General features: G+C 44.8%; 1 protein-coding gene across 3 annotated transcripts in view; it reads left to right on the top strand.

The window, feature by feature from the left end:
* Positions 1–24,563, top strand: part of ABCB7 (ATP binding cassette subfamily B member 7) — an 83,335-nt gene that overhangs the window by 42,663 nt on the left and 16,109 nt on the right. For all 3 annotated transcript variants that reach the window (XM_048514732.1, XM_048514734.1, XM_048514733.1), the window contains 10 exons: positions 350–482; positions 952–1,220; positions 6,497–6,585; positions 6,672–6,759; positions 9,181–9,355; positions 10,194–10,351; positions 10,865–11,028; positions 11,161–11,290; positions 11,818–11,989; positions 22,942–23,045. In XM_048514732.1, the coding sequence (XP_048370689.1) occupies positions 350–482; positions 952–1,220; positions 6,497–6,585; positions 6,672–6,759; positions 9,181–9,355; positions 10,194–10,351; positions 10,865–11,028; positions 11,161–11,290; positions 11,818–11,989; positions 22,942–23,045 (1,482 nt within the window). The remainder of the gene's footprint in view (positions 1–349; positions 483–951; positions 1,221–6,496; positions 6,586–6,671; positions 6,760–9,180; positions 9,356–10,193; positions 10,352–10,864; positions 11,029–11,160; positions 11,291–11,817; positions 11,990–22,941; positions 23,046–24,563) is intronic.

Below are 24,563 nucleotides of genomic sequence, written 5' to 3'. Positions count from 1 at the left end.
TGTAACTTAATGTATGTAATGTACATGTATACTGTGTAGATGAGCCTTGCTAGTTTCTCAGCCTTGCCACCATTCTATCAAACCTCCAGAATGAACCAAAGTACATGCTCAGTGAACTGTTTAGTTGAGAAGAAAACCGGTTTTTATACGCTGACAGTGGGAAACCAGCACTTACCAGCTGTACCTCTTACTAATGCAATGCCAGTTACCTCTCAAGTCTGGAGTCATCCCACTAAGTAATTTATCATCAGATATCATAATTGTGGCTAATTCAAGGGGAAATATTTATAAGCAAACATTTTAGCGCATCTTGTCTAATTGGTTGGCTTTGTGTGTGTGTGTGTTTCAGGCTATGAATATAGTGGTTCCCTTCATGTTTAAGTATGCAGTGGATAACCTCAACCAGATGTCTGGAAATGTTCTGAACCTGAATGATGCACCAAATACAGTGGCAACCATGGCAACCGCTGTTCTGATTGGCTGTAAGTATGATTCTTTAATCAGTTGACAGGTGCCAACTTCCTTCTGAGAGGTTTTGGAACGTTAATGCCCATGACCTTTTCTCTGTTAACACTGCTATGCATTTTGGGTGGTGATTACTCGGTGGGGGGTTTTTGGTTGACATCTAGTCCTAGAGTCCTGTGATGGTTTTTAATTCAATTATGCTACCATTTCTGAACCAAACTATAGAAATAATCCATTTAGAGAGTTCACTTTCTGAGCTTTTTTTAAAAAAAGTCTGCCAGTGAAGCTTGATATCAATAAAACCTTAACTAGAAATGTCTTTGAAGGTTCAGTCTAATAAAAGCAAAGAGGTAGGTAATTTAAATAACACTGACAAAACAAACATATCAAGAAAAAAATTGTCCTAAATATTCATCAAGATCTTATTGAAGAGCAGTTTAATAAGGGACACTCTTTTAATCTTGATTTTTTTCTCCCCCTCCCCAGATGGCCTTTCACGAGCGGGAGCTGCTTTATTTAATGAAGCTAGAAATGCTGTATTTGGGAAGGTTGCCCAGAACTCCATTAGAAGGATAGCAAAGAATGTCTTTCTCCACCTGCATAATCTGGACTTGAGTTTCCACCTTAGCAAGCGGACTGGAGCATTGTCAAAAGCCATTGACCGCGGAACGCGAGGCATCAGTTTCGTTCTCAGTGCTTTAGTATTCAATTTGGGACCCACCTTGTTTGAAGTGGCACTCGTTAGTGGAATTTTGGTATGTCTTCCTTTTAACTTTTGAAATTAATAAACAGCTTTGGTCACTTTGATGAATGACCCATATAGATGGTGCTTTATCAATAATAGCAGCAACTTGGTTGACCATTATTTGAGTGTGAAATTGTCTAAGCCAAGATGTATCGTAAGCAAGACAGCTGACTGAATGCCCACCAGGGCCCTTTGAAATCCATGACTGATTCCAAACTGCACTGTTTAAAATGATACTTTTAGTTCTGGGTTTAATTTCAGCTTCCAAATTAGCTTGCCAAGCAACAATTTTAATAGAGTCTTAATTAAAAATGACACCCTTTACAACTTGGATCCTGTTTTAATACTGAAGAATTATCCACACCAAAATCCCAAAAGTGCAAGTAATGAAGATGTAATATCTGACCTTGCAGAATCATATTTATAGCCCCCACTTCTTGCTGGTAATTATGTGTGCCGCTAGTTTTTTAAAAATGGGTTTTCTGAGTATTACTGGAAAGTAGAAGAAGAGTTTGGATTTATATCCCCCTTTCTCTCCTGTAGGAGACTCAAAGGGGCGTACAATCTCCTTGCCCTTCCCCCCTCACAACAAACACCCTGTGAGGTAGGTGGGGCTGAGAGAGCTCCAAGAAGCTGTGACTAGCCCAAGGTCACCCAGCTGGCGTGTGTGGGAGTGTAGAGGCTAATCTGAATTCCCCAGATAAGCCTCCACAGCTCAGGCGGCAGAGCTGGGAATCAAACCCGGTTCCTCCAGATTAGACACACGAGCTCTTAACCTCCTACGCCACTGCTGCTCCTAAGTGTGGTTGCAGTGGGCCAGAGGTTAGTTGTTCACCCCCAGCCCACTGGAACACTCACCTCAGAGGTTTTATATGATGTAAGCCATATGAAAGCTATTTGTGTGTTGCGTATGTGTATATACCATCCACTGCTAAAATTAGGCATGCTTTCAGTGAAATAACGCCGTACATTGTGCACTTAAATCTCAGGCCGGGAACAGAAGACATCAGATGTGGTCTACCCAAAATAAAGCATTTTTTAAAACCTGATCACATACGTAGCACTACTATTGGAATAAATGGGTCATGGTGTTCCTGATCATTACATTATGCTAAGTAATGATATGCCAAAGCTTGGGGGTAAGGCCTATCACCATGATGGCGAACCTTTGGCACTCCAGATGTTATGGACTACAATTCCCATCAGCCCCTGCCAGTATGGCCAATTGCTAAGCAAGAGGGGAAGGTACACACAAAAGTGAAAATGAAGAAAACTTGTACCCACAGGCTAACAATGAAGACTTCAAAAAATTAGTTCTCCCACTGGAGTAGCAATTTACTTTTAAGTAAACCAAATAAATTTATAATTTTACAAACAGTAATCAAATGTTTTGGAAAATTGTTTTCATTCTCCCATTGGAGTAATATATATAAACAAAAGCTAGAATGGCACGGCAAAGTAATCTCATACAATCAGTGAGGACATTTCGAGAGGCATAAGAACAAACCCATTGCAGAGCGTTGTCCTCACTGATTGTAACCATTATTGTATTTGAAAAACCCTGACCTGCCTTTAACAGCCGTGAAGTTTAACGAGGCCAGTTGGTTAATTATCTAGAATCTGGCTAGCTGTTATATTTACATTGAGATTACTTTGCCGTGCCGTTCTAGCTTTTGTTTATATATATTACTCCAATGGGAGAATGAAAACAATTTTCCAAAACATTTGGTTACTGTTTGTAAAATTATAAATTTATTTGGGTTACTTAAAAGTAAATTGCCACTCCAGTGGGAGAACTAATTTTTTGAAGTCTTCATTGTTAGCCTGTGGGTACAAGCATGGCCAATTGGCCATGGTGGCAGGGGCTGATGGGAATTGTAGTTCATAACATCTGGAGTGCCAAAGGTTTGCCACCACTGGCCTATCACTACCATATCACTGGTGACTGGGGGAAAAGCCCCGAAAGGAAACAAGAGTCTTTGCTGGTGCAACCCAACCATGAAAAACAACCCAGAAATTCCTCATTACTTTTCTTAGATCACATTCCTAAGCACCTGTTTCAGTCACTCTCTACCCACAGTGGCTAACTCCCATGCTTCATTGATAATGAGTGTGCGCTTAGGATCATGCGAGTAGCCCAAACCACAGCATTCAAACCCTTAACGGCGACAACCGCCTCTAAAGTACGCTCACCGTCCAAATGTCCATCTGTTCATGAGATGAGAGGCAGAGATGGGAATGGTTTTAGCTCATGAATGGGCCTGATTACACTTGAAATAATTGGAACATATGTCAAGATTAACGGTTTTGATTCAGTCAGCTGTTTCATGTGTTCCTGCAGCACTTCACTTTAAGCTACCCCACCTGTTTCAGGTGAGGACTCAGCCACAGGCAGACTTTGCACATGCAAGAGTTGCATGTGGCTTCATTGGAGGAAATATCAGCCTCTGGGAAGGGCCGATTGTGTCTAGCATCAAACAGATTAGATTATTTTCTATCCCTGCCTGTCTCTCTGCTCTCCTGTTTGCTTCACTTCATCTTGACTTGTAGAGAATTATTTCCCTTTTCTGTTTCAGAGTTTTGATCGTTTATATTGCCACCTCAATTTTATCTGTTTGGCACATTGTTATCCCGCCCTTCTTCCTCCAAAAATCACAGAATCTGGGCTGAAAAAACTAGGCTGAAAGAAACTCTCCTCGGCTAGGCTGAAAGAAATTGGCCCTGAGTTGGCTAGTAAGCTCCTCAGTTAAATAGTGAGGATTTGAACTTGCATCTTCCAAGTCTTTGACACTCAACCCACATTGTCTTTCTAAAATAGCAGGCCTTAAACATCCATTACCTTTGAACAGCGGTGGTGAACCTATGGCACTCCAGATGTTCATGGACTACAATTCCTATCGGGCTGATGGGAATTGTAGTCCATGAACATCTGGTGTGCCATCGGTTCGCCACCACGGCCTTAGAATGATAGTCTAGAACAGTGATGGTGAACCTTTTTGAGACGGGGTGCCCAAACTGCAACCCAAAACCCACTTATTTATCGCAAAGTGCCAACATGGCAATTTAACCTGAATACTGAGGTTTTAGTTTAGAAAAAAATGGTTGGCTTTAAGGGAGTAAGATTGGGGGTAGTCGGTGGCTTTGCCTTGAAGCAACTGTGCAACACTTCAAATGGATGAATCATGACCCTAGGAGGGTTTAGAAGCAAGCCCCATTGCCAGCAACTGAGCTTACTCTCATGTAAAGGATTGCGCTTTAGTTCTTCCCAAGAAAGTCAGTGGGGTTTAACAGCACTTAACAGAGATACCTACACGTCATACCCAGCAGCCCAGGCCAGCCTAGATGTGTAAGGGAGGCAATTTTCCGCCCCCCTCCATGACAAACTCTGTGCACACATGCCCACAGAGAGGGCTCTGAGTGCCACCTCTGGCACCCGTGCCATAGGTTCACCACCACTGGTCTAGAAGGTTCATAACTTGGGGGTGCTGGGGCCCAGAACTTCTGTTGGATAAGCAAGCATGGAGGTCGTCAGAAATACTGGTGAGACAGCTGCAGCTTTTCCTGGGCAAAAAGAGTTTGGCCACTGTGGTGCATTCCCAGTAACATCTAGATTAGATTACTGCAATATGCTCTATGTGAGGCTGCCCTTGAGAGCTGTCCAGATTTTACTGTTGGTGAGGAGTATTGCAGCAACCTCACTGACTAGAGTGCATGGTAGGAACTGTGTCACTCCACTTTTGTTCCAACTAGACTGGCTCCCAATTTGCTTTCAGGTTCAGTTCATTTTGTGTGTGTGTGTCTTGAAACCAGTCTACCTTCAGGAACTCTAATTGCATATGACCCTCCTTTACCACGACATCCTCTCCTAGGCCCTGTTTGGGGTACTTCTGTCACATGTGGCAAAGAGGATGACTGTTTTTTTAATTTACTGCCCTTTCCCCTGTTTGCTGCTTTAAGGCATAGGCGTAATGCCCTTTGGGCAAGGTGGGCAGCTGCCCAGGGCATCACCTTGTGGGGGGCATCAAAATGCAGAGTTCGTTTTTGGGTATTTTAGTGGTTTTCCATTTTTGGCCTGCAGGAAGCGCACCTTTTAGGCTAGTGGCACCAAATTTTCAGTGTATCATCAGGAGACTGTCCTTATGCTACCCACCAAGTTTGGTGAGGTTGGATTCAGGAAGTCCAAAGTTATGGACTCCCAAAGGGGATGCCCCATCCCCCATTGTTTCCAATGGGAGCTAATAGGAGATGGGGGCTAAAGTTTTGAGGGTCCATAACTTTGACCCCCCTGAACCAAACTGCACCAAACCTGGGGGGTATCATTAGGGCAGTCCCCTTATGAGATCATGAAAGTTTTGAGACTGTGCCTTCAGAAATGTGCCCCCCCAGCCTGCAACCTCCATTGACAGCAATGCAGAAAACTCAATGCAGATCAAAGATCCTTGTTCCTGCAGGGGGTGCATTTGTGGACGTTTCGGCACCAAAATTTCAGGGTATCATCTGGAGATGATGGCACCCCCCAAGTTTGGTGCAGTTTGGTTCAGGGGGACCAAAGTTATTGGACCCTCAAAAGAGTAGCCCCCATCTCCTTAGCAAAGAATGGGGGATGGGGCACCCCCTTTGAGGGTCCATAACTTTGGACCCGCTAAACCAGTGGTGGAGAACCTTTGGCACTCCAGATGTTATGGACTACAATTCCCATCAGCCCTTTCCAATGGGAGCTAACAAGTTTTGAGGGTCCATAACTTTTACCCCCCTGAACCAAACTGCACCAAACTTGGGGGGTCCCATAAGGACAGTTTCCAGTTGATACCCTGAAAACCCATGGGGGGGCATCCAACTCAGGTTTTGCCCAGGGCTACAGTTTGCCTCGTTACGCCCCTGCTTTAAGGGCCATAATTTTGTAGATAGGCAGAGGCTAAAAATGCTTTAAATAAACAGTCAGAGGATGTGTGTGTATTCTTCTTAGCTGCATCACTACTGGTGTTTCTAATGTTTTCTTTTTTCACTCTAGTTTTATTTTTTCCTGGTATTAATTGTAGTGATACTTTATATAGATCTTTCTAATCTGCATTTAGTATATGTTATTGTGGATTTCTTTGCCGCTGCCTACACACTCTAGTTTCTTGTTAGATCATTTGTGTTGTCTTTTTATGAAGGGCCTTTTCTATTTTATTAGATTTTAATGATTTGTTGGGAGCTGTCTCAAACCTTTTCAGCTGGGTGAGTGGCATATAAATGTTTCAAGTAAATAAATTATTGACATTATCCTTTTTCCCCTCCCTCCAGTATTATAAATGCGGAGCACAGTTTGCGCTAGTAAGCCTGGGGACACTGGGAGCTTACACAATGTATACAATAGGAGTTACGCAGTGGAGGTAAGGCTTTTCCTGTAACTGAGCTGGTTTAATTAATTTGTGAGACTGCTATAACAATACTCCTGTGTGAACCTTTTGTTTTGCAGGACTAAATTTAGGATAGAAATGAACAAAGCAGATAATGATGCAGGTAATGCTGCAATTGACTCACTGCTGAACTATGAAACTGTGAAGGTGAGTCATTTCATATCCTAGTGTCATTCATTCTCTCCCTTTACTATGAATTTATTGAAAAGGGCATGTATTTCCTCCCTTTGGTTTAAGAATGACTGGAATTTTTATTTGCCGTCTTTGATTTAAGGACTGACCCCCAACTTGAGTTGCTTTCTAGAATGTTCATATGTTTAGGCTTTCAGTGTTTGCTGTATTCACAGAGCCTCTTCAAGATGTTTCCATACTACGAAAATGTGGTTGAAAAGCCTACATTTGTTATTCAAGTTTTGCTTTCTGTAGAAAAAGGATGCATCTCTCTTGAATTGTTTGTCAAACGAACTGCAGTCCATTTCGAGCAAGCATTCTCCCAGCTACACTTGCTTGTCTGTAGTTTCTGAAAGTCATACTCCATAATGGATACTGAAAGTTAGACATACCAGAACTCAAGTCAAGAAGAGGTCACTGAGTATTGAAAATGCCTACAACCCTTCAAAAACCTGTATTTTCTACCAATCAATCAAATCAATTCAATAAGCCTTTACTGGCATATACACGATAGTATAAAAATACAGTTCCAGTTAAAAAGTGAATAGTAAAAACCTTCGCGTTCGTCATACATTCAGTTTTCAAACTTCTGACAAAAACTTTGCCACTATAAGGCAACAATGAAAATCCTGACAATTAAAAAGCGTAGCTACTTTATCTGATTCAGTATAATCAATCATAGGGTCTATAGCAGTGATGGCGAACTTTTTTGGGACTGGGTGCCCAAATTGCAACCCAAACTCCACTTATTTATCGCAAAGTGCCAACCCGGCAATTTAACCTGAATGCTGAGGTTTTAGTTTAGAAAAAACCTGTTGGCTCCCTCTTCCTCCGCCCCACATGCTCGAGCAGGGGCCAGCCTGCTCTAGCCTCCAGCAAGTCCTGTGCGCACTGCTCTGTGCCTCTCTAGCATCTCTGCCTCCTCTGCGCCCCCCCCCCCCTCGGGCAGCAGCCATCTGGAGCACAGGCACCAGGCCTGCCAGCCGAGTCCTCCCTGCTCACCGTGGTGCGTGCACATCGTGCTCAGTGGCCCAGGCCAGCCTAGATGTGTGTATGTGGGGGGGGGGGGTGATTTTCCGTCCCCCACATGACAAACTCTGTGTGCGGGTGCCCACAGAGAGGGCTCCGAGTGCCACCTCTGGCACCCGTGCCATAGGTTCGCCATCACTGGTCTATAGCTTGGGATAACAGGCTGGATCGGAGTTCTTGGTATAATAAGCAGTTCAGGAGAATGTGTGGGATGGAATCCAGCTGTCCTGTGCTACAGGTACAGCACCTCTTATCGCTTTCTACCATCAATACATGTGGATTTTGGTCCCTCAAGCAACCCACTCCTTGCTGTTTGTTGCTATAAATTACTTAACTGCCTAACTGTCCAGTGCCTCCTTTTTTTGTTCTTGAGTTCATCAAATGTGGCCCACCTCTTGCCTTTGCTCTTTCCCGCTCCTGTTATGCCTGCCTTCACATCACCTTATTGGTGCACTCCTTGTGCCAGTGTATTGCACTGTACTGGCACAAGTATGCGTTTTTTCCATACGATGCACATATTCACACACAGTGGTGTAATTTTGATAATACTGATAATACTGCAAGCAGCTTTAGGAGCTTTTCGTCAGGTGAATCCAGCGAGGAGCATAAATGTCAAAATATATTGTGGAAAGACAAGAGTTGTACTGGAGGAGCTATTGGCCTCTTGGTGTCAGGAAGGGGACGTGACAATATCTGGTATAACAGCCCAGATTCTAGTGTCAGGCTGGTCCCAAGTATAAACTGGTGATATTGCTCCATAAAGCACTCAGTTAATTAAGTGTTGGTGAGAGAATGGAACTATTTAACTCTGGCAGCGAGGAAAACTTGCTCACCTTTACATCTATCAATCCCCTTACAACATAACAGAATGGCCTCCTATCTGTATCATCTGACCAATCCAGATCAGAGAAGAGTTTTTTCACTCGCTCGCTTCAATGTTTTCCCTTCTGCCATATTACGAGGTAGATATAACAATCTAGAAATGTGCAAAAGGGTGTGTTCGTGTGATGCAAATCGATTAGAAACATTAACTCACCAAATCGGCAAGTATTAGAGTCAAATACTCTAGGTTGCTTTCTATGATACCTAGCGAGCTGGATGAACTAAGCAGACTATTGCTCTTATTAAATAATTCTGATGCTACACTCTGTGAAATGGCTGAGAACTTTCTGTTGGAAATATCCCATAAGCAACAGTATGAATGAATCAACTGCATTTGTTATATGTTGCAAGCTTGTATTTTGATGCAATTTAGATGTGATTTTATACTGTTTATGCCAAATAAAGGCTAAATGAATGAATAATTAAGTGCTGAAGCAAAACTTGCCCAATATGAATATGTCTCATTGTGTTTTCTATACTTGACAGTATTTCAATAACGAAAAGTACGAAGTCCAGCGGTACGATGGGTTTTTGAAGTCCTATGAAAATTCTTCATTGAAGACTACCTCTACTCTTGCTTTGCTTAACTTTGGACAAAGCGTCATCTTCAGCGTTGGTCTAACAGCCATCATGGTGCTGGCCAGTCAGGGAATTGTTGCAGGTAACCACGATGACTTGAGGCAAAGTCTGGCACATCATGTATGTGTTGGTAAAAATATTAGTCCTCCAAAGAAGCACTGGCATTTGTCATGGCAGTTCGTGGTTTCCCCCTCCAAATAATTTAGTTTCGCCTTCCAGATAATTTCTGCTTGCCCCTCTTGAGACAACTCTTTAAATTCATTTCTCTTCAACTTCCATATTTGGTGTTTTTTGTTGGTTTTTAAGCAAGCGTATCAGTACAGTACTGCTGGGATTCTCAGATGATGCAATGTTATTTTTATTTTATTTATTTATTTATAATCAATTTTGTATACCTCCCCTCCCCCAAAGGGCTCTGGCCGGTGAACAACACAATAATGACAACAATAACATTAAAATCCCAATTAAAACAGTGGATTAAATAAAATTACAGCGGCATCCGACAGAAACTTCATAAAACGTAATAAACCCTCCCTGGAAAACAGACCCAAAGAGCTGAGGGCCCCATAGAAATTAATGGCCCAGCGCGTAAAAAGGGGGGGAGGAGGGCGCACATCAGCGGTCAGCCCCTCCAAACGCCCTGTGGAACAATTCGGTCTTACCGGCCCTGCGGAACTCTCCAAGATCCCGCAGGGCCCGGATAGCTGGTGGTAAAGTGTTCCACCAGGCAGGGGCCAGGGCTGTTACCTAGATGTCTATTGTAAGCTGATTCCATTTTAAAATGTGAGAGCAAACTTGCATTGAATTAACTATAGTTTATGTTAAAGTTGCTGCAGGTGAAACCTCTAAATCACAGGTACTAAAAAATTGCTTGATCTTAACAGAGGTCTACTCCATTTCCCCTTTTCTTTGTCGTTAAGGTAACCTGACTGTTGGTGATCTGGTAATGGTGAATGGATTGTTGTTCCAACTTTCCCTGCCCCTTAATTTCTTGGGAACGGTGTACAGAGAGACCAGGCAAGCTCTCATAGACATGAACACCTTGTTCACTCTGCTTAGCATAGACACAAAAATCAAAGTGAGTATTAATGTTTCTTACAACCTTGCCAAGGGTGTGTTAGAATGAATAGGGTCACTTGGGGGCAATATTCAGGCCTCTTTTGAGAATTGATTTCCTTCCCAAGAGGAATTTTGTAGAAGGAATTGATGTTCAGTTCAAGAGTAGTTACTGTAGTAGTGTTTTTTTAAAATGTCTTATCCATCTTGGAAAGAACTTCTTTAGAGTCAAAGCTCCATTGGTAATGGGTGTCTGTGTCTGTGCTGAGCAATGAAGTGTTTATTGTTTTAATTAATGATGCAGAATTTATTGTGCCACAAGCTGCCTCGAAGCGGACTTTTACAGCAGCAGTTCTTAAGCTTTAGAGAGAGAAGAGTCAGCTGCGTGGCTGAAAGAGCAAGTTTTTCTTTTAACTCCTTCAGGCGAAAGCATTTGCCTGTTCCTTGTTTTGAAGTAGATCAATTGTTTAGCTTGTTAAGGTCTATGAAAAATACCTTCTGGGCCGTGTGTAAAGCAGCACTCTTCTTTTAATAGGATAAAGAGCTGGCTCCGCCCCTGCAGATCACACCACAGACTGCTACCATCGCCTTTGATAACGTGCACTTTGAATACCTTGAGGGGCAGAAAGTTCTCAGTGGCGTATCTTTTGAAGTCCCTGCAGGAAGGAAAGTGGCCATTGTAGGAGGCAGTGGGTCAGGGTGGGTAAACAGACGTGCAAAATTCTGCATCATTGATTTGAAAATAAAAATGAAACCGTGATTAATGTGTGGATTTTTCAGAAAAAGGAGGCTGAGCAAGCAGCCTGATTCAAATGTGTGTTTCTTTCACAGGAAAAGCACAATAGTAAGATTATTATTTCGTTTCTATGAACCGCAAAAGGGCGGTATCTACGTTGCTGGCCAGAACATACAAAACATCAGCTTGGAAAGCCTGAGAAAGGCCATAGGAGTTGTACCGCAGGTACTGTGCTCTGTGTATTTGGAAGCTGTTGTAAAATCCTGATAGTGTAGCTGCAAATAATGCAGTAATGTTCCAGAACTGGCATTGTTTGCCAGTGTAGCATTGTCTGACTGTGAGTGAGGTAAAGGTCATTACTGACCCATGGGGTGACATCTCATCACGTTCACTAGGCAGACTATGTTTGGGGGGTGTTTTGCCATTGCCTTCCCCAGTCGTCTACATTTTACCCCCAGCTGTTCCTGTAATAGTCTCCTAGGCTTTTGAGTGCTTCAGCTTTATATAATCATTCCTGTTTACGCCAAAATAACACAGCCAATCCTCCCCCCGCCCCACGATCCATCTGCCTTTCCCACTTGCTTGGAGTGAAATTATTTGTGCAGTGCCTGTAACCTCTCATTAAAAATGTTCTGGAAACGGCTCGTGCTTAAAAGGACTTAGTGGACGATTTTAGAAAATTCACTATTGAACTTTGCAAAATCCCTCAGAAGTGTGTTGAAAATGTGCTGTTTTGCTTGCATGTGTCCCAGGATGCTGTTCTCTTCCACAATTCCATCTACTACAACCTCTTGTACGGCAATGTCAATGCCTCTGCAGAGGAGGTCTACGCTGTGGCAAAGTTGGCAGGGATCCATGATGCTATTCTCAGGATGCCCAACGGGTACAGCACCCAAGTAGGGGAGCGAGGCCTGAAGCTGTCAGGTAAGTTAATAAACGTGCAGCACCCATTTTTGTTTGTGCTTCTTCTGTGTGACCTCAGGCTTGGTGCTCAGTTTGTACTTCATCCCAGCTGTTGACAGTGGGACTTGAGTTCATTGCTGTCCAGCAGCCTAGAAACTCCAGCATCAATCCTCACACTGTTTAGAAGAATACTTTTGCTGGGACTAGAGGGCAATCGTGACTTCTCCTCCCCCTTCGCCTTCTTGTCATCTAGAGTGGCCCAGCAGTAGATCTTCTGATTGGTATTCAGAAAGATGCTAGTTCAGCCCCTGGCATCTCTAGATAAAGATCAGATATACTCTGGCGGTTTCCGCACAGCCAAGGGACAGACCCTGCATCAGCATTAATCATGCCGATGCAGGGTCTGGGGCCGTTCGCACAAACGGCCCCACGGGATCCGCAGCTGTGGGAGCAAGCTCCGCACAGCCACGTATTCCCCTCCCCGGCCCCAAACGCCTCATTACCTTCTGCTGGCAGCCGCGTCGCTCTGAGGAGGGAAGGGGACACGCCCCCATGGCCACAGCGATGGCTGAAGCACCGGAGACCAGGGGGCGTGTCCCCTTCCCTCCTCAGAGCGACGATAGAGCGACGCGGCTGCCAGCAGAAGGTAATGAGGTGTTTGGGGCCGGGCTGGGGAAAACGCCGGCTTCCACCCGCTGCCATTCGCATGGCAGCAGATGGAAGCCGGTGTTTGCAGGAAAACTCGCTCCCCAAGCGAGTTTTGAATACACCGTTTGGGCAGGCACAGAGCGCTGCTGCATCAATTTGGCAGCGGCGCCTGTGCAAAGGGTCCCTGCCAAAACGGTATTTTACCAGGCTGAAACCATTGCTTTCAGCCTGTGCAGAAACCACCTGCAGTCCTGCGTGCTGTGGCAGAAGCCGGAGTGTCATATTGCCGCAATCGAAAATAGTGCAGAGTCTCTTGTAGCGTTCAAGAAGCTCATTTAAGTGCCGCCTTCGTACCAAAACCATCATTCCGCGAACTATCAAACAGTGAACTTTGGTGAAAGAGTGTTTATATTGCTCTGGACGGCCATTAGCAAGACTTGCCTATCTGTAAAGTTGTGCCTGCCATTTTCTTCCCCTTTCAGTAGGGCCCGCACTGCTGCAGGGAAGAAAATGGCAAGCACAACTGTACAGGTAGGCAAGTCTTGCTAATAGCCATCCGGAGCAATATGAATGATCTTTCATCAAAGTTCACTGTTTGATACTTCGCAAAATGATGGTTTTGGTATGAAGGCGGCACTTAAATAAGCTTCTTTGATACCACAAGAGAGTCTGAGTGGGGGTGGAACGGAACGGAACTCAGCAGGGACTAGGTGTCAGGCTCTCGAACGTGGAAATAACAGAGGCCGTAGGAAAGTCCTAAAGCAGTTTATTTGTACAACGCGTAGAGTAACAGAGAAAGCTGAATCTAAGCTCTCCCGCTTAGATCCAGCGATTATATCCTTCAATCCCCCCCCCCCCCATTCGATTCCCACCAAATGGGCTTCAGAGAGAGTATAACATTTGCACTACAGAGCTTCAAGAAACCTGGGAACGTTCGCACCTTCCCGCAGGAGGGCTGGTGCCAGGGAACTGCCAGGGAGGGGAGAGGGAAACCGGAAAGCATTTACAGGAAACATTTGCAATTCCCCCACAGCAAGACATCTAAGCACTGTCAGGCATGGATCTGACACTAGGACCCTGCAGAGCATTTCAACCCTGGGAAGGTGAAGGAAGATGTGGTGGATTAATTCACACATCTCCTGAGATCTTTACCTGAGGCAGAGTACAGTAGGTGATGAGAGAGACTGGCTGTTTTCTTTTTAACTCCTTGCAGTGTTGTATTGTGTGATGTCTTTTATCTATTTTAAATCTCTGTATTTAAATTTTTTTGTATATTACGTAACACTTTGTAGCCTAGATGTCCCCCTACATCCCCACCCGGCCTCTGGCATTTGGCAGAGGCCAACTTACTGGCGTGCCCAGGCCCTCCATAATACGGCTGGCCTCCGCCAGGGTCTTCAGTGCCCTGGCCCCTGCCTGATAGAACTTCTTGCCACCATCTGTCCGTGCCCTGAGGGACCTTGCACAGTTCCACAGGGCTTGTAAGACGGAATTATTCCACCGGCCGGGGGGGGGGGGGGTTAGCCGTTGAAGTGCCATCCCCTACATTCCATCTGGTGATCAGATTTGTAAAATCTGACATTGTTACCACCTTGTCTACCCTCGTTGACACAAATAGGATTGCCATCTTGCTATTTGATCTTTTATACTGGTTTGTATTATATCTGATATTTTATTGATTGGTTTCATGTTTCATGTTGCTAAATTTATATGTTGTAAACCGCCTAGAGCCCTTCGGGGGTGGGCAGGATAGATGGATGCATGCATGCCTTGGATTGAAGACTGGCTGTTGCTGGTTTTACAGGCTGTGTGGCCGTGATCTGGTAGCTCCCAGTGTTTTGCCTGTGTGTACATGGAGCACTCCACGGAGAGAAGCACATCTTATCATGACACACCTCTTTAGGTGCCAGCCATAGATGCGGCTGAAACATTACGAGTCTATAAAATTATGTCTATAAAATTAAGTCTATAAAATTATGTCTGTAACATTAAGTCTATAAAATTATGCATGGGGTAGAAAATGTTGACAGAGAGAAATGTTTCTCTCTTTCTCACAATACTAGAACCAGGGGGCATTCATTGAAAATGCTGGGGGGAAGAATTAGGACTAATAAAAGGAAACACTTCTTCACACAACATGTGATTGGTGTTTGGAATATGCTGCCACAGGAGGTGGTGATGGCCACTAACCTGGATAGCTTTAAAAGGGGCTTGGACAGATTTATGGAGGAGAAGTCGATTTATGGCTACCAATCTTGATCCTCTTTGATCTGAGATTGCAAATGTCTTAACAGACCAGGTGATTGGGAGCAACAGCCGCAGAAGGCCATTGCTTTCACCTCCTGCATGTGAGCTCCCAAAGGCACCTGGTGGGCCACTGCGAGTAGCAGAGAGCTGGACTAGATGGACTCTGGTCTGATCCAGCTGGCTTGTTCTTATGTTCTTATTACGAGACCACAGCTGACAATCCAGGAAATCCACAACAGCCAGTTAATTCCAGCCATGAGAGCCTTTGACAATACCATGGGAAAGACCTCCACCTGAAACCTTGGAGGCTGTACTGACTCTGATGGATCAGTGGCCTGATTTTGTATAAGGTAGCTTCATGTATCCCCTCCAATGGTCAAAAAATTCTGTGGTGGGGGTGGGATTGGGATAACGGCTGCTTCGTGGAGTAAAAGATATAATAGGTTTAGGCAAATATCCTAAAATCTTTGATGATGCACGGAAGTATAAACGCTGAATATTCAACATTTCTGTGACAAATCCCTTAAGTTGGCAGACTCTTATTGGAGACAAAGGAATGTGATATCTGGGATCATTTTATAATCCTGGGGATTGAAAGTGTTTTATCTGGGGTGGAAGGCAGGGTGAGGAAGAAATTAGGGTGTATGTTTTTATAATGCTTGTGCCCCATCACATGACTAGGTGGTCGGGGAAGTGTTCCCTGAGCCACCTGGCATCTCAGGTGACAGTGCGGGGGGAAGGGGGCAGTATTGCCGGGCTGGCTGCTTTTGGTGCCCGTGGTATCTCCTGCCATTTAGCGCTGTGGGCAGCTGCCTCTGTGTTTGGACTTCCTTTCATGCAGTTGTCACAGTTGTGGCTGCATAAATCTTCTAATCATAGGAAATGGGCACTTTATTTTTTTTCATGTGTTTTTTAAATTTTAATGGTAGTGGCGTAGGAGGTTAAGAGCTCATGTATCTAATCTGGAGGAACTGGGTTTGATTCCCTGCTCTGCCGCCTGAGCTGTGGAGGCTTATCTGGGGAACTCAGATTAGCCTGTACACTCCCACATACGCCAGCTGGGTGACCTTGGGCTAGTCACAGCTCTTCTGAGCTCTCTCAGTCCCACCCACCTCACAGGGTGTTTGTTGTGAGGGGGGAAAGGCAAGGAGATTGTAAGCCCCTTTGAGTCTCCTGCAGGAGAGAAAGGGGGGATAGAAATCCAAACTCTTCTTCTTCTTCTTTCTACATAAAGCAGGGGTCTGCAACCAATTGGCCCTGCTGGCAGGGGCTGATGGGATTTGTAGTCCATGGACATCTGGAGAGCCGCAGGTTGCAGACCCCCGACATAAAGGAAGTGTTTTAATTTCAGCATAACCATTGGTTAAGCTGAATGAAAACTTCTTTATGATTGTACAATTGGACAGATTATTAAAACAATTCCAAGTTCTTGCTGCTTTGTTACGAGTCTGTGTGCTGGAGAGTTTTGCCTCTTGTTTTATGGGGACCCACACCTGGCCCTTGGTCCGTAATCACTGGATTTAGGAGAGCCAGGTACATTGTGTTGGCTCAGCAGATTGTTCTGGTTTACTCAAGTAAGCTAGATGCAATGAGGAAACTGGAAGCATTTCATGGGGCAGAAGGGTACTAAGTTGGCGGTGCCCCCTGTGACGTTCAAGCAGTAGTTTGACAGATAAGTCATTCATTTCCTCTTTCCTGTCCTGTACCATTGGGACTGTTACTCAAAAGAGGGTTATTAATGTCAGATTAGAGTTGTTGTAGGATCAACAACAGTACATGTGAAAGGTATCTGGGAGTCATAGCAGACCACAGACTGAACAAGAGTCAGCAGTGTGATGCGGCAGCCAAGAAAGCCAGATCAATTCAGGGCTGCATCAGCAGGAGCATAGTCTCTAGATCATAGGTGTCAAACTCGCGGCCCTCCAGATGTTCATGAACTACAATTCCCATCAGTCCCTCCCAACATGAGCATTGGCTATACTGGCAAGGGCTGATGGGAATTGTAGTTCATGAACATCTGGAGGGCCGCGAGTTTGACACCTGTGCTCTAGATCAAGGGAAGTAATAGTACTGTTTTATTTTGCGTTGGTCAGACCTCACCTGGAATACTGTGTCCAATTCTGGGCATCACAGTCCAAGAAGAATACCAATTGGCCATGCTGGCAGGGGCTGATGGCAATTGTAGTCCATAACATCTGGAGTGCCAAAGGTTCGCCATCACTGATCTAGGGCGACATAAGTCAATAAAGTTCTTCTCTCATAAGCTGCTTTGTTTGAGTGTGATCAGCCTTACACATAGTCAAATAGATTGCGATGGGCAGCTGGGTTAGTCTGTCTGTTGCAGTAGAAAAAAATGAGACTCCATTTGCACCTTAAAGACTAACAAAATTTCTGGCAGGGAATGAGCTTTCATGAGTCACAGCTCACTTCTTCAGACAGCTAGAAGGTGTGTCCATCTGTCCTTAAGCAGAGAAGACTGAATTCAGATTCCCAATGGCAACAGCCATTTCAGTAGCAGGTGAATGCAGTAGGTGTGGACGAGGTGTGATATGCAGATGATTGGACGAGGTGTGATATGCAGAGGAGGAATAGGTGTGGGGAAATCAGCATTGGTAATGAGACAGGAATCCTAGGTTTGTCCAGCATAGAGGGTGGGAGGGCATATGATGGCACAAATCACATTAGAATATGAGCAGGAGTATGGACCTGAGAAAGTGTGGCTGACACAGCTGGGCCCAGTGATTCTATCGCTAGGATGTATACGAGAGCAAACATGGCATCGTGATTGGTTGCAGGCCTTAGTGCCAGAGTCCATGCTACTGTGAAGCAGTTTATCATTGAGGATGACGAGTTTTAGGTTGGCAGGCTGTCTGTCCGTAAGCAAGAATATAAAAGAATAGTTGATATTCAAATGTCTTGCTAGACCTGTGATATGAATTGGCTTCTGTCCAAGTAATATACATTTTTTCTATTGTCAAAGGCTTTTTTTGTGGCCAGAATCAACTGGTTGTTGTGGGTTTTCCAGGCTGTGTGGTCTTGGTCTGGTAATTTTAGCTCTTAAAGTTTCATCTGCAACTATGGCTGGCATCTTGAGAAGGATGTCACAGTAAGAAGTGTTTCTCTCCGCGGCACTCCAGCACTGTGACTTAACACGACAATCCAGCCATAGATGCGGGTTAGGAGCCAAAACTACCTGACTGTGGCCACGCAGCTCAGAAAACTCACAACTGTCAGTTAATAGTACTTTTATTTACTGGAAAATGTATTCCTTCTCTTTCCACCTTTGCCTACTTCTCAAAAGGAATCACTGTGAATGGAGATGCCTGGCCCTAGGGGTTCCTTAAAAGTGGAGATATACTTTCTCCCCCCTAATCATAAGCATAAGCATAAGCATTTTATTGTCATTGTGCACGCACAACGAAATTTACAGCAGCATTCCTCGATGCACACAATTTCAGACTCATACACCATCCTCACTTTCCCCTTCCTCCACCCATCCCTACACAGCCTCAAACACATCAACACGAAGCCGCGGAGTTCAGCATCGCCACAGCTCTAGAGTAGAAGCTGTCTCTAAGCCTCTTTTTCCTAGTTTTGATAGACCTGTATCGTCTGCCGGATGGTCACAGTTCAAAAAGAGAGTGTGCTGGATGAGACTGGTCTCTCAGAATATTTTGGGCTTTCTTTAGGCTTCGGGAATTAGAGAGTTCTTCCAAGGAGGGGAGAGGGCAGCCGATAATCCTCTGTGCAGTAGTGATCACCCTTTGAAGCGCCTTCCTATCTGCCACTGTGCAACTGGAGAACCATACACAGATGCAGTAGGTTAAGACACTCTCGATAGCACAGAGGTAAAAGGACACCAGGAGTTTTCCATTCAGTTGTTGTTTCCTTAAAAGTCTCAGATAATCAAACTCCTGAGTAAGCTTAGCAGTCAGGGAATTAGAGGACAGATCCTCTTAAGGTTTAAATGCCGATTACAAACGTAGAAAGTAGAGACTGGGAACAAAAGGACAGTTCTCTCAAGAAGGGGAGTGATGGGGTACCACTAGGGTCAGTAATAGGGCTGTTGCTATTTAATTTGTTCCTTGGGGCAAACAGGGTAGCAGCCAAGTTTTCCGACGAAACAAAATTATCCAGGCAAGCAAAAACTAAGGCCTGCCATGAAGAGCTCCAGGAACAGCTCTCCAAATTGGGTGATCGGGCAACCCCGGGATGAAGGATGTTCATTGCAGGTGACTGTCAGGTGATGCACATTAGAACAAAAATCCCCCAACTTTAAGTGAACGCTAATGAGGTCTGAATTTGCCGAGGCTGAGCGAGAAAGACCTCGGGGCCATAATGTATAGTTCAGTGGAAGTGTCAGCCCAGTCTGCTTCAGCAGTGAGAAAGGCAAACTCTGTGCTAGAGATGATTAGGAGAAGTCCTGGAAATAAAACAGCCAGTATTTGAATACCCCTGTGTAAATCGGAATACTGCATGCGGTTTTGGTCCCAGTCCCTCACAAAGGACATTGCAGAGCTGCAGAAAGTACAAAAAGGAAGGCATCCAAGATGATTAGAGAGTTGGAGCACATTTGTTGTGAGAAGAGGCCGTCTGGGACTTTTCAGTTTAGACAGAGACTACTGAAGGGGGATGTGGTAGGGGTTTATAACATTATAAAGAGAGCAGGCAGACACCGTCTTCTCCCTCTTCCAAGACACTACAAATTGAGGATGCCCACTGAAGCTGACAAGCAAAAGATTCCGGATGGACTACTTCACTCCATGAGTGATTAAAATGTTGAATTTGCTGCCGGGGATGATGTCACAGGCACAGATGACTTTAAAAGGGGACTCAATACAATCACAGAGGATAGGTCCATCCGTGTCTACTACCGTGTTTCCCCGAAAACAAGACAGTGTCTTATATTAATTTTTGCTCCCAAAGATGCGCTATGTCTTATTTTCAGGGGATGTCTTATTTTTCTGTGTTCTGTTCATCAGGCATGCTTCCAAACAAAAACTTTGCTACGTCTTACTTTCGGGGGATGCCATATATTTCACACTTCAGCAAAACCTCTACTACGTCTTATTTTCAGGGATGTCTTATATTCGGGGAAACAGGGTAGTGATGGTGACTGAAGGGAGCCCAATTGCAATCAGAGGCAATACGCCTTCATGCCAGTGAATGGAATCAGCTTTAGGAAAGGCCTCAGCCTCTCTAAGCCAAGGGTCTGCAACCTGCGGCTCTCCAGATGTTCATGGACTACAAATCCCATCAGCCCCTGCCAGTTGGCCATGCTGGCAGGGGCTGGTGGGATTTGTAGTCCATGAACATCTGGAGAGCTGCAGGTTGCAGTCCCCTGCTCTAGGCCCCGTTGTTGGACCTCCAGAGCAACTGGTGGCCACTGTCTGAGACAGGATGCTGGACTAGATACACCACTGGTCTGATCCAGCCAGCCTTCTGGTGTAACTTTGGATTTGTGCTGGCAGTAGAAAGTTCTGTCAAGTTGCAGCCATTGGATTTTCGTGGCAAGAGATGATCCAAGGTAGTTTGCCATTGCCTGCCTCTGTATAATGACTCCGGACTTCTTTGTTGGTCTCGATCCAAACACTAACCTGGGTGAACCCTGCCCAGCTTCTGAGATCTGACACGATTGGACTTGCCTGGGCCATTCAGGTCATGGTTTGCATTTTTATGCGGTCAAAATATTTTATTTATTTATTTATTATATTTATATACCGCCCTCCCCAAAGGCTAAGGGCTGTGTCCATCAATAATAAAACAATTAAAAACATCATAATTTACATAAAAATACATAAAATACTAAATCTGCAGATGGCTTCAACCCCTCCCTCCTCTTTTATGTACCCACGGGAGGCCAGGTGTTCTTATGGCGGAGTTGACATCATCCCGGCTGGCCAAACACCTGGCGGAACAGATCCGTTTTGCAGGCCCTGTGGAAACTTTGTAAGTCCCGCAGGGCCCTGATCTCACCTGGAAGCCTGTTCCACCAGGCCAGAGCCGTAAAAGCCCTGGCCCTTGTAGAGGCCAGCCAGATCGCCTTGGGGCCAGGGATCACCAGTAGGTCCGCCTCCGATGAGCGGAGGGGCCTAGAAGGGCGGTATAGGGAGAGACGGTTTCTTAACAAGGTTTGTGTGCCATCTTTCTGCTCAGTCAGGGACACCAAGGCAGCTACCATTTAAAACAAAGCACTGTAAAACAGATAATATAACTTAATAAACTCAATTATACAAAGGGGAAAGCGTATGAAACAGATAAGGAAGAAGGGATCTTTGAGGGAACACATGAAATCTAAGTTTCACAGTTTCACACATATATCTTTAAATGTATGTGTACGTGCAAAGAAGCCATAACCAATCATAACTTTGCAGTGAATGTATATGCCAAGCACCTGTATGTGGTCATACATGATTCCCTGCCCACTGATTTTTATCCTGTTGTGTGGGGAAATGTGTTCTGTGTGGAAATGTTGTCATGCCTGTCAGGCATGAGAATTCAATATGCTATTGTCTGTTTTAATCATTTCAAAGTCCTCCTTGGGTTTTGTTTTCTGTACTGAGTGACGTGGGGATAAGAGGGTCCCTTTCCAAAAGGCTCTGCCTTTGGTGGTCACTGCAAACTTCCCCAAGTGCAGGCGGCTGTAAACGTAACACACTTCAGACTAGGCTTCTATAGAGAGAGTGAAGCAGGAACTGTATTGCGGGTGAATAGTTCAATTCCTGTTTATTGCACAGCTTCAGCACAGCCACTTAAGGCTCAAAGCGAAATGAGATTATTATCCTCCTAAAGTGGTTTGCTAAAACAAGCCAGTCTTAGTTGGAGGGCACATAACCAAGAATATGAAGGTATTAAACAAAAGCCTTGTCAAATCTTTGTAATTCAGCACAAGAAGGTAGATGCATACATATGACGGTTAATTACTTGCAGTGCCTCCAGAATCTGAAATGGATTTAAAAATTTTAACAACAAGTTTGCATGTCATTAATATGGAAACGTCTATCTGAAGGGGAAGCCGGGAAGCAGGAGCCGTGGGATCCTCAGGCAAAAGAAGAAAAGCAAATGGGGCTCAGGCAGATGTCAACTTCCCCATCAGCTGATTTTTGCAAAGGTGGGGTTGGAGAGCAGGGGACAGTTGGCCAGATGCTCTTCTGGGCTTTGTGAGCGGGCACAATTCCTGTGTCGCTTGTGAGTGCAGGTGTGCTAAATCAGCCCACCTGTTGCTTGCAAAACACCATCTGGGCGCACCTTAGAAGTAGCACCTGAAGTATGAGGTTTGATGGTCTTTCATTCTATGGGCTTTGCCGGAAAAATTCCCATTAAGTGAGATATAGTTTATAGAGACCTAGAACAGTGGTGATGAACCTATGGCACAGGTGCCAAAGGTGGCACTCAGAACCCTCTCTGTGGGCACGCGCAAACAGTCCCCCCCCCCCCCAACCATCTAGGCTGGCCTGGGCCGCTGGGCTCAATTATTAGCATTAAACCTAAGACCTAGTTTTGGGGAAGCAGTGTAGGTAACCCTGTTAAGTGCTGTTAAACCCCACTGCTTTTCATGCGAAAAACTAAAGCGCGATCCTTTACCTGGGAGTAAGCTCAGTTGCTGGCAATGGGGCTTGCTTCTGAGTAAACCCCCCTAGGGTCATGATTCACCCGTTGGAAGAGTTGCATGGTTGCTTCAAAGCAAAGCCACCAACTACCACCAAGCTTACTCCCACCAAGCTTACTCCTCAGTTTTCAGGTTAAATTGCCATGTTGGCACTTTGCGATAAATAAGTGGGTTTTGGGTTGTAATTTGGGCACTTGGTCTCGAAAAGGTTTGCCATCACTGACCTAGAACCTTGTTTGCTTTACTGCTTGATTGCACTCCATACCAGAGTCTTCCTCTGAGGAGCTCCACGCCCATTGGGCAGCTGAGAGTTGGAGAGGAGGTTCTAATCAGGGAAAACGGCAGGAGGATGTAGTATGGTTTGCTCTGGGTTTTCTGTGATGAAAATATGCAGATGTTAAGGGTCATGGGTCTTCCACCAGGAGGTATAATTCAAGGCAAAAATAAACATTTCTCTTCTGTTCTTCAGGAGGAGAAAAACAAAGAATTGCTATTGCTAGAGCCATCTTGAAGAATCCTCCAATTATCCTGTATGATGAAGCTACTTCGTCTTTAGATTCAATTACGGAAGAGGTAAATTATGCTGTGAAACCTTTCCTTCTGCATCGCTGTCCAGTTCTGTCTTCCCAGCCTGTCTGCTCCTCAAGCAGGCCATATGCCGGGCAACTGAGACATCCAGCGCTCCCTGAGATACTAAACTGTCAGAGGTGGCTCTTAGTATTTCTAGCACAATATATTGTGTAATATGAAGCTGCTGGCATTGCCTAGCATGCTCACAGTGAGTTGCAGAGCATTCAGTCCCCTCTAAAGGAGGCAGTTGTTGCCACATTAAAAAAGATTTTCAAAGAATAAGCACTTATTGCAAAACACAAGCTGGTAAACTTTCACTGAAGTGCAAGTTGAGAGCCCATCCCCCCCACCTCATATAAATTTATATTCTCAGAAAAGTTTGGGAAACAGCAGCATGTAGTGACACTGATGTCATGACATGGCTGTAGCAACTGCCTCAGATTTCCTAATGGTTAAATAGCAGAATAGCACTTCTTCACGCAACGTGTGATTGGTGTTTGGAATATGCTGCCACAGGAGGTGGTGATGGCCACTAAACTGGATAGCTTTAAAAGGGGCTTGGACAGATTTATGGAGGAGAAGTCGATTTATGGCTACCAATCTTGATCCTCTTTGATCTGAGATTGCAAATGCCTTAACAGTCCACGTGCTCGGGAGCAACAACCACAGAAGGCCATTGCTTTCACCTCCTGCACGTGAGCTCCCAAAGGCACCTGGTGGACCACTGCGAGTAGCAGAGAGCTGGACTAGATGGACTCTGGTCTGGTCCAGCTGGCTTGTCCTTATGTTCTTAGAATCTCAGCTCCAGCAATACCTTTCTAACCTAATCTTGTCTGTAGAAAAAGCTGGGAAACAGGTTGATTTGCTCACTGCCTCTGCTTGCGTAAAGTTTCTCAGCCAACCTGTTGACCTCCAGTCATTAGATTGCTTGGCTGCTGACAGTCAGTTGATGCAGACAGTCCCTTAGAAAGCACAGAATGATGAAGACGGACCTTCAGAACTAACTTAACTTGGAGATTATGGGTTGTGACGGAAATTTCAAGGCATCTTGCGCAGATTAATTTTTTCTATACTTATTACAAATTTGTCAAATAGAACTAAATGTTTACACAGCACAGCTGCACTTCAAAAGCAGTTAGTAAAATATGGCTCATTTCCCCCATACTGTGCACAGTCCAGTCAGAGCAGTAGATTGTTGTTGTTGTTGTTTTAGGGGGGAGGAGGGGGTGACAACAAATGTACACATTGCCCTGTTTAGTAGATGAAGAAGAGAAGAGTTAGGATTTGTATCCCTCCTTTCTCTCCTCTAAGGAGACTCAAGGCTGCTTAACAAACTCCTTTTCCTTCCTCTCCCTGCAACAGACACCTTGTGAGGTCAGTGGGGCTGAGAGAGGTCAGACAGAACGGTGACTAGGCCAAGGTCACCCAGCAGGCTTCATGTGAAGGAGTGAGAAATCAAACCCGGTTCTCCACTTCTCTTAACCATTGCTTCATCCTGGCTTTCTTTAAGTGCAGTTTGAA

Source organism: Sphaerodactylus townsendi, linkage group LG13, assembly GCF_021028975.2.
Source record: "Sphaerodactylus townsendi isolate TG3544 linkage group LG13, MPM_Stown_v2.3, whole genome shotgun sequence".
Lineage (NCBI taxonomy): Eukaryota > Metazoa > Chordata > Lepidosauria > Squamata > Sphaerodactylidae > Sphaerodactylus > Sphaerodactylus townsendi.
This window is presented reverse-complemented; position numbering and strand designations above follow the sequence as displayed.